The sequence below is a fragment of the Mytilus galloprovincialis genome, chromosome 14 (assembly GCF_965363235.1).
Source record: "Mytilus galloprovincialis chromosome 14, xbMytGall1.hap1.1, whole genome shotgun sequence".
Classification (NCBI taxonomy): Eukaryota; Metazoa; Mollusca; class Bivalvia; order Mytilida; family Mytilidae; genus Mytilus; species Mytilus galloprovincialis.
Window position 1 is genome coordinate 43,390,130 of NC_134851.1, and position 10,068 is coordinate 43,400,197.

Below are 10,068 nucleotides of genomic sequence, written 5' to 3' on the forward strand. Positions count from 1 at the left end.
TGGAGAGTTTCAACCCCCATTTTTCAAAATGAAAAATTGTGTATGTTTGCTTACATTAACCGAAACATTTTTTTTTAAGCTATTTTCATATGTCAAAATATTGTATTCAGTATTTTATTTTCTTCAAATCTATAAAATTTGATAAGTTTGGACTGTTTTAAATTGAGGTAATTTTAATTGCAAATTCAGACAGAACTTTAGTTTCTTCTTCATAGAAGTAATAAATCCCATAATATTTTAAGCATGTAATATTTAATAAACTAATTACTGATAAAAATTTTGGAACCTAAATATGAAAAAAACCTTAAAAAATCAATGGGAAAAGAATGGAGTAAAAAACTTCAATTTCAACACGGAACTTAGTCACTTGCCTTCCGTCACATTGTGTGTATAAGTCAATAATTTTCTCTCAACTGATATATGAAATTACTACCTTTTTCACTATAATAAACAAATATTTCCAATTAAAGTGTCCTAATATATAGAGCGACGCAGCTTCTAATCTGATAATTAATGACGACATTATCGGACTGCTGTCTCTCAGTTGCGGGTGTTTGTACCCCTTCTATAATGCAGTCGTTCAACTGGAGCGCTTGCATATTTTGTTGCAACAAAACATTTTCGAAAGACCGAAAACTACGCAAGTTTGAATCAGATGAACGTATTAAGAATGTTTTATCCGTGTCAGATAAAGTTAAAGTTGAACTTGTTTCTCGTCCATCTTTTAAACTTCATACACTCATTCATTCTGGTTGATGATTACAAAACATTTGTTAAAAACTAAAAATACAAACAACTCCAAACCCATGGAAGCAGAAATATCAGATCACAATTCAGTCAATGCCTTCGTATCTATTGCAATTCATTTATGGTTACTCGATCATATTGCATAAAGCCAAGTCTATTCTTAGGAAATTGCACCAAAACAATTGCGTAAATGCTTGACAATTGTTTGGTTAATCGTTTATGTGGCCAATTTTTTGTTTTACTCCTTTTCATCTAGGATTGGATTTACAAATGTACTATGAGTTTGGTTCAAATTACCTTGTTGAAACATTGAATGCCAATGTGTGATTCTTAAAGTAAGGTGCTACGCTATCTAATAAGTGTTGCCAACCATGAAATTGAGCAAATTCAAGAAATTGTTTACGTCTCGTATAATGTTTCGCCAGCATCTTTGCAGACATGCATATGGATGTCATCACACCTTCCTAAATAACCTATTAGATCTCCGTTAAATCTGGAATGAATTGATAGGAATGGTTTGATGACGGTATATTTTTTGGGAACAACTGTCTTCGTACTTCCTACAATACCTTGTATGTACTTGTAAAGAAAAAGATCTGTGAGCTCAAAATAACGTGTTTGCTTTGTGCAGAACATTTTATGTGCAGACCTGTGTTCAAGAGTGAAATGTGTAGAAATATTAAAACATGTCTTGTGTCGGTTGATGAAAATGAAAATGATGGAGATAACGCTTTATTTTATATATAGTTTGTTGCACTGGTTCACACTGTCCCAGATTAGGGGAGGGTTTGCGCACCTTTAAAAAGTTAAACACCGCCACATTATGTAAGTGTTTGTCTCAAGTTATGACTGTAATGCAGTGGTTGTCGTTTGTTTCTATATAATATATTTGTTTGTTTGTTTCTTATTTATTTTGTACATTAATCAGGCCGTTAGATTTTTCGTTTGTTTTACATTTTTCATTTCGGAAATTGAAGACTTTGCAGTATAAATTTTACTCATTGTTGAAGCCCGTACGGGACCTATAATTGTTAATTTATGTTCCAGTTGGTCTCCTATGGAGTGTATAGTCTTATTTGCAATCATATCACATCTTCTTTCTTTTTCTCTATATGGAATACTTTTGGAGTTTGTGGTACGTTGCAAGGAAAAAGGGGTGATATAGGTACAAAATCTTTAATGTAATAGATATTAACCAGTGTAAAATTCACAACAACAGATATACTATAGAAGCAGTAATAATTGTGAAAAAAACCCACAAAAGCAACGAGTAGTCTATAAAAAAAACCAGAAGTATCCGCAAATTCAATTTAAGGTCAATTTGACTGTAGTGTTATATTGCTTTGGTTTGATACCTCACCCAATGTGATAGAAAACATAATTCTAAAATATTGTCTTGCATGACACTTAATTTTTACCTGAAATTGAATATTTTTATAAGGTTACGGTGCTCTAAACATTGTATAGGTTGAAAACTTGATTTTTGAAGTTTTGTTTAAAAAACGTCGTTTTAGAGAAAAAAAATTGATTAAAAATACCTTAATGATTAAAGTTTATGTATAATAAAAAAACATAATTTAAGCCAAAAAAAGTATCGTTTGTATTAAGGTAGAGTTTATAAATAAAATAAAATGTCAAACTTGAAACCCTCTCAAATTTTTACAGATTTGTACATATGACCTTTGATCTCAATTTAGATAAAATGTGACCATATCAAGTCCTGACAAAAGGCATATTGATATAGTACAAGGTTACCTCTTTCCAATGATATGTTATAAAGGTGTGTGTTCGGTGGGAATATAAAATTCGAAAAAATCAGTTTAGTCAACGCACTATTAAGCGAATCAAACAAATGACATTTTTATTGACTTGGCAACAGTATTGTAACTATATCCCTATTTATATAATAAACAAATATGATTTAAGGTTTGGTTTGCTTTGTGAATAATATTGACATTATTTGTGCTTTGAATGAGATAGTATAGAATATATAAAGGATCCATTACCATATGAATACGAATAACTAACAAAAGGAAATGAAAATCGTCACTTTTATCGTTTATGTCAGTACTAAGCCTCCTATTAAAAATATATAAATCTCATTAGAGGATAAACTAAAATCGTCATAATTAGTATAGCTAATACATTGTATGTCATAAAAATATCTGAAACTATTTTTATATTTTTGTATCAAATGTAATGTTGATTGGTATTCGCTAATTTTAATCAAAAATTGCAATTCGTAATAATACAGAAAAAGGTCCGCAATTTAATCAGATTTTTGATATTTTGTGTTAAGAGATTATCAGGCAAAGTGGAATATAGGGTAGAAAAATAAAAATAAAAATTTTGAACAGATGCTAAAGCAGCAATATGAGCATGCAGTTTATGACACTCAAACAATAATTAAATTCACTATTATGTAACTATTGAACAAGCAATATTCCTCATTTCTAACAATGAGATTATTGAATCATATCACAAAAAAAAAAAAAAAATAGGAAGTGTATAATGTTATTCCGGAGCTCCTGAGATCACCCTAGTTTTTGGTTGGATTCGTGTTACTTAGTCTAGTTGATCGAGAGATCATGTGTCTATTGATTTAAAAGCATATTTAATAAATATTCAGGTTAAGCCTGTTTTGTTGTTTAAGGTAAACTTTCCCATTAATATACACATACAAATGTATCTATACGTTTGTTAAAAATGAAATTAAAATAAAATAAAAAAATATGTTTGACGCTTTTCATGTTAATCTAGAAGTCAATATTACAAAATGCGACTAAACAGCCAGAAAACATAAATTTATATCATTGCATTGATAAATGCAATTCATGTAAAATCGGGATTATTTTTATTTCGTTTACAGGTTGATGTTGAACCTAAACGGCAACAGATATTTCATGAAATAGAACAAATGTTTTCTGGCAGTACGTTACTTTCTCATTTAGTCATTAAGGATCAAATTTTTGTAAACGCAAGGAACGCAAAGGACCCTGAAATGTCGAAGATAAAAAATATCATAATAGAACAAGCCATAGAACAACCAACGTGGGGTCAAGAACTTCCCAAATGCTTCATTCCACTTGAACTAGAATTTGATTCTCTTCTACGTCGCAATATTCCTTTGATTACAATGGAGCATATGCAAAGGATAAACTCGGCTCAGCCTGTTCGACTACTGACAGATGTTGAATTGAAAACATTTCTAAAGTTTCAGCATTCTGTTGGACGAATCTTATACTTTGACGAAGCCAGTTTAAATCAACACATCATTCTGTCACCAACACACCTGATTGATGCCTTTAAATCAATTGTTACTGATAGGAAATTTTGCAAGGGCGACAAACTGAGACAAGATTCATGGGATTTAATGAGTCAGAAAGGTGTAATCGCCAAGAAATGTGTAGAAGATATATGGAAAAAGAAGAATTACAAGAAATTTCATGAACATAAAGAATATTTGCTGGGAGTCATGACACATCTTGATATACTGGTTGAACCAAAACGTTATGATAATTCGCACAGAAGCATACCTGCCGAATTTTATTATGTTGCCAGCATGATAAAAACCAATGATACAACTGGGTATATGAAGTCAGCTAGCTTTTGTCAGAGAAACATCGCAATAGCGTTTAGTCTTCCATCGTCAATGATACCCCCAGCGTTAAGCTTTAGATTCCTCAGCTACTGCTTGAGTATGTTTGCGGTAAAATTATACGGACAAAAGAATGAAGAAATGCTATTCCATAGGTCAGCTGTTTTTACTATCGACCCATCCCTAGATATGTGCATTAACTGTGATGATGAGATCATTATTGTACGTCTTGTTCATGTTAAGAATAGAACACTTATCATGAGGGATCTTGCATCAAGTATTAGGGAATGTTTAACTGTTGCACTGGAGAAAATTAGTCAGCTTTACATCAAAACATGCAGTACAGAATCTGTTGTAAACGAAGGTTCTTTCAGTCTTAGTTTGTGTTGCAGTTCATCCGAAGCTCCCTGTCTCCTGCCCATATTCAAACTTAAAGAACAAGTGTGTCCATGGATATGTCCGAAGCATGGAATTGAGCACACAAAAGATGTAATGTCTTCATGGGAAGTACAGCAGGTAATGTCTAGTAAAAATATTAAAGAATATCAAACCATAACCAAAATATATACAAGATATAAAGGGTTATTTAACTTTTTTAACAGATTCAATTCCAAATATGCTCATATTGGGAGAAACGTATTTCAGCTTTCTTAATCTAAAGGACAAGACAAGACGAAATTAAATAATGAGAAAGTGTTCATTTCTTCGACTATGATTAAAAAAATTCTTACAAACATTGCAAAGCCTCACCATTTGTCATGTTCGTGTATTAGGTTTTCAGAATATGATAATGTCTTACACATGTTAGAGTAGGAATACATACTAGAATATATGATAATGTCACTACATAATTTCAGTGTTTATATTATATTTTTTTCAGTTTACAAATATTGCAAAAAAATAATATAACATAAATTGTTGCTGAAGTAAAATAATTCAAATACGGAATGTGATACGAACGGTTTTACTTGGTGTTTGCACTACTGCAGATCAAGCAGCGCAGTGTAAAATAACTAATAATTATATGTCTTTCAGGAAGGATTGCAATGTGGAGATGCGTGCCCAGGTAATATACAAATTAGTGTGTTTGTGTGTAATTATTCATTTGAATACACCAAAAGTTTATATAATGTAAGTATCATTCACACTCAACATTACGGTTTGTTTTCTTTTTTTGGAAGGGTGTGGTAACATAGTGTGTCTTTGTGTCCTATGAAAACAATATCATCGTTTGGTCGTTGTGGTATGAAATAAAATGAACTTTATTCTACTTTTCAATTTACAATCCGTTACTTTTAAAGCGTTTTGTATAATCGACAGTGATTATTCTTCTAAAAATGATAATTGAGATATTTTGTGTTTGTCAATGTATGTAAACATGGTAAACATGTGCCTGATGTACATATGATGAAATCATAATCTTTCAGTCAGTTTAATTGAAGTCTGGAGCTGGCATGTCAGTTAACTGCTAGTAGTCTGTTGTTATTTATGTATTATTGTCATTTTGTTTATTTTCTTTGGTTCATCTTCTGACATCAGACTCGGACTTCTCTTGAACTGAATTTTAATGTGCGTATTGTTATGCGTTTACTTTTCTACATTGGTTAGAGGTATAGGGGGAGGGTTGAGATCTCACAAACATGTTTAACCCCGCCGCATTTTTGCGCCTGTCCCAGGTCAGGAGCCTCTGGCCTTTGTTAGTCTTGTATTATTTTAATTTTAGTTTCTTGTGTACAATTTGGAAATTAGTATGGCGTTCATTATCACTGAACTGATATATATATTTGTTTAGGGGCCAGCTGAAGGACGCCTCCGGGTGCGGGAATTTCTAACTACATTGAAGACCTGTTGGTGACCTTCTGCTGTTGTTTTTTATTTGGTCGGGTTGTTGTCTCTTTGACACATTCCCCATTTCCATTCTCAATTTTATGGTAAATGTTTGTCAAATTCTTAAATAGAATACTTATGTTTAGTTTCAGTGTTAAAGTCATAAGAAACGAGTGACCGGTGAAAAATAATGTATTCAAAATCTGGAACCAATGCATACAAACATCATAAACTTAGTCTTTTGTGCACGATTTTATCATTTTTTTTCCCATGAATTTCGTATAATCGTCAAATTTATTTTCAATCGGTCAGTGTTGTTGTGAAAATATGGCAGTTAGTTAAAGTTAGTGTCTGAAGCCGAAGTTTAACGATTTTACCTGTTTGCCAACAATCAACAAAAAAGCATGGATATTGAGAACGTGTTTAGCATGTACAATCAGATAATAGCTTATTTTAAGGACATCCATGCGTATTGCAATCATCGGATTTTTACGAGATGGGTCACACTGAGGTCACTTTGCATACGGAAAATATGTCGGGGAATTGCTTCCTGGAAGCAATTAAAATAAAGTAAACTGTAAAAAGTTTTATAATGAAAACTACCAATTGAGTTATATAAAAAACACATAATTTTTTTTTAATTTGAGATTTCTTATGACTTTAACAAGAGACATGAAGGACTAAATATGTTTGTGAAACCATACTTATTTTCTATGTGATTTTCCTAGCCTATAATTTTTAATTTAACAATGGCAGTGTGTTCCTGTTTGTTATAACATGAATTCATTATTAATCGTGGGATACTGATTTTGTAGATTTCATCGATATATTCAAAACCATGAAATTCAATGTAATTGTCCAGTAAAGTAGACTTATATATAGACTTATACTATACGAAGAGTAACGAAATAACATTAACTCAAATATTTCTCAAGATACAATTCTTAATCTCTTTACCAAAGTTGAAAACCAAGAGAATAAATAAATTCACAGTAATTTTTTGTTTTCATTTTGCAATGTTTTGTTACATAATTTATAAATTGTTTACTTTAATGTATGTTTTTTTTTTCATTGGGGCACCTCCAGCTTATAAAGTTTAATGAAACCTCACAAGTTTTATAACAAGATACGCATTTAAAAGTCTATCCGTAGAGGGAATCAAAGTAAGGCATAGGAAGGGAAACACACATTTGTAAATAGTTAATTATGTCCTAGTTTTATCACGCCAAATGTCACAAAACAACATTATTTTTATATTTTCGAAAACTCAGTTACAGTTAACTAGCATAAAATTCCATAAAGTATCAATAATAAGAATGAAGGTATTAATGTCATTGCCCATTTCGCAGAAAAAAATATATCTTTTGCGGTTTTCAAGTTTAAATACGTACATAATAAAATAATATCATTATATTATATCATAACAGTTATCCATTATCATGGTGTCTTAATGATAATTAGTTTCCCTTTATGCATTTGTTAGGAAAATATTGAAGTCTACGATAGAGGGGTAACATTGATAAAAAAAAAATGGGAATATACAGAAACTTATAGTTGCATAAATATTTCAGTGACTGATAATGCCTTCTTAGAGCAGCTTCCCATAGATATTCATCTTCGACGTTTGTCAATGCAGTACAGCATTAATGAAACCAAAGAACTAGCCATTTATCTCGGTATGCAATTTGGTACTTGGGATGACATGTATGTGACACTATATGAAGAACCAGAGAGATTAAAATTTGAAACGCTGAGAAGATGCATTGGGGATTCCAATAAAACGTTTAATGACATAAGAAATGCCATTGAACTCGGTAAAATACAGAACCAACACACTCTTTGCAAGGTAAGTTATTATCATATATCGTAATTTGTTCCTATTCTCTAAGTATATAAACATTTTCGGTCCCATGTTTTGATCAATTTGCAAGATGTGTGTAAACAAACTAATTTCTATATTTTTTTCTAACTTGCGTTGTTGATTGATGAATATATAGAAACACGGCTATAAGTTTTACGTTACCTTTCTTATATTTAATAGTAGTTTTTAATTATTCTTGTAGGTAGTGAGAGGAAACACTATTGATTTTGGTAAGTTAAGCAATTTAAACAATTAAAAGAAAATAGTTAGCTGAACAATCCAAATTTCATGATTTATTTGTCATTACATACAACATGTACAAATATAACCCTACTGTAATATTTCGTTTAGACGTGCTGAATATGAATCTACAATAATTTTAAATACAGTTTTAAAAAAGCTTTGAATATGTTGAAGGTGATTTGCACGTTGTCTTATCTGAGGATCATTGTTATAAAAAAAAATCTTTTAAATTTATTAGACAAAGAACCAGAAAAATGGGACTTGATAGCTACAGAAGAACATCTTGATAGAGTAGCTCCGTTAGTAGGAAACAAGTCGCTGCCATTTCTTGTTGAGCTTGGGATGGAATTCAAAACCTGGGAGAAGATTAGATACAGACAAATAGAAAAAGATTTGGTGAAACTTAATAGAGATATTCTGCAGGAATGGAGATCTGTGTTTTGTGTTTCATATCAACTCAGACCGTCATTGAGATACATTGGCCAGGCGTTCAATAACATTGATAAAAATATCAAAATCATTGAAAACGTTTTGGCAGACTTATTTTGAATTATGGTAATAAGTTGGTCTACATGTCATGGACCAACCAAATGTATCACAATATCCATTTAGTAGAATAGTTGAACCTTTGTATATATTGATGCTTGCTTGATAAAATATAATAATAAGAAGATGTGGATGATTGTAAATGAGACAACTCTCCATCGGATGACAAATAACATTGAAGTTGAACAACCATAGCTAATCTACAATGAGAAAAAACTCAAACTGCATTGTCAATTATAATAGACCCCGAAATGACAAATGTAAAACAATCCAAATGAGAAAACCGACGGCCTGAATTATGTGCAAAACAATTTGCAATGCCCAAATACAGCATGTACAGATTGTAGAGTCATGAATGTGCAAATGTATATAACAATTATATTTATTTTGATTCTAATTTACTGAAAACAAAATAATAAATATTTATATCAATACAAACAATATTGTAAGATCTAATCACAGTATTAATTGATTAACTTTTAAAATCAGTTTACTCAAAGAATCGATAAATTGTCAAATCTAAATTCCTAGACTCGGTTAACAACATCTCCGTAAAACAATGAAATACATATTACTTTTATGATTTCCATTTTTTTTATAAGAAAAGCATTTCTTTTTTTCCTTTCTTTTAATTTCGACTCATACAAATTAGGGTACAGAAACGTGTTATGGTTTGCAAACAAATTATTATCAAAATACAACACTATTTGACAATTAACAATTAGTTGTGATTAGATTTGAACGGTAACTGTGAGTACTCTTTAATCGTTACGTTGCATTGTTTTGTGTGTTCATCATACACATTTTTTAAGTTAAGCAATATATAACCTTTATTTACAACTTGTTCCCATATTGTGCTGATATATCACTGTCCAAGTTTGGGGAAGTTAAGTTCAAACAAACATATCAATTCGGGCTACATTCCATGTGTCTGACCTTAGTCAAGAGTCTGTATTTCTGTTGGTTTTATTTGAAAAGAATTATGACAAGACGATGTATAATAAATAATGTTTGCTGTGTGACATATATACTTTTTCTAGTTAAATATTGTTTAGCCTCAATATTTTTTTAATTTTGTTAAGCCTTTAAGGTAGATAGGGTGTCTTCCTCCATCTTGGATTTGGAAATACCAGAAAACAAGGTCTAGATCTTTAATAGAATGTGCAAATTTTTAGAGTATTAGGTGATTCGTGTGTAAGAACTTCCACTTCGATATAGAAAAATGCCATGTTTTATCATACTTATG

The 10,068-nt window shown here is 31.0% G+C and overlaps 1 protein-coding gene across 1 annotated transcript in view; it reads left to right on the plus strand.

Moving 5' to 3' along the window:
- Nucleotides 1-9,527, plus strand: part of LOC143058081 (uncharacterized) — a 61,247-nt gene extending 51,720 nt beyond the window's left edge. Inside the window, exons 13-17 of the mRNA XM_076231546.1 lie at nucleotides 3,617-4,861; nucleotides 5,381-5,411; nucleotides 7,744-8,018; nucleotides 8,236-8,263; nucleotides 8,515-9,527. Coding sequence (XP_076087661.1) covers nucleotides 3,617-4,861; nucleotides 5,381-5,411; nucleotides 7,744-8,018; nucleotides 8,236-8,263; nucleotides 8,515-8,825 — 1,890 coding nt within the window. The 3' untranslated portion in view covers nucleotides 8,826-9,527. The remainder of the gene's footprint in view (nucleotides 1-3,616; nucleotides 4,862-5,380; nucleotides 5,412-7,743; nucleotides 8,019-8,235; nucleotides 8,264-8,514) is intronic.
- Nucleotides 9,528-10,068: the final 541 nt, after the last annotated feature.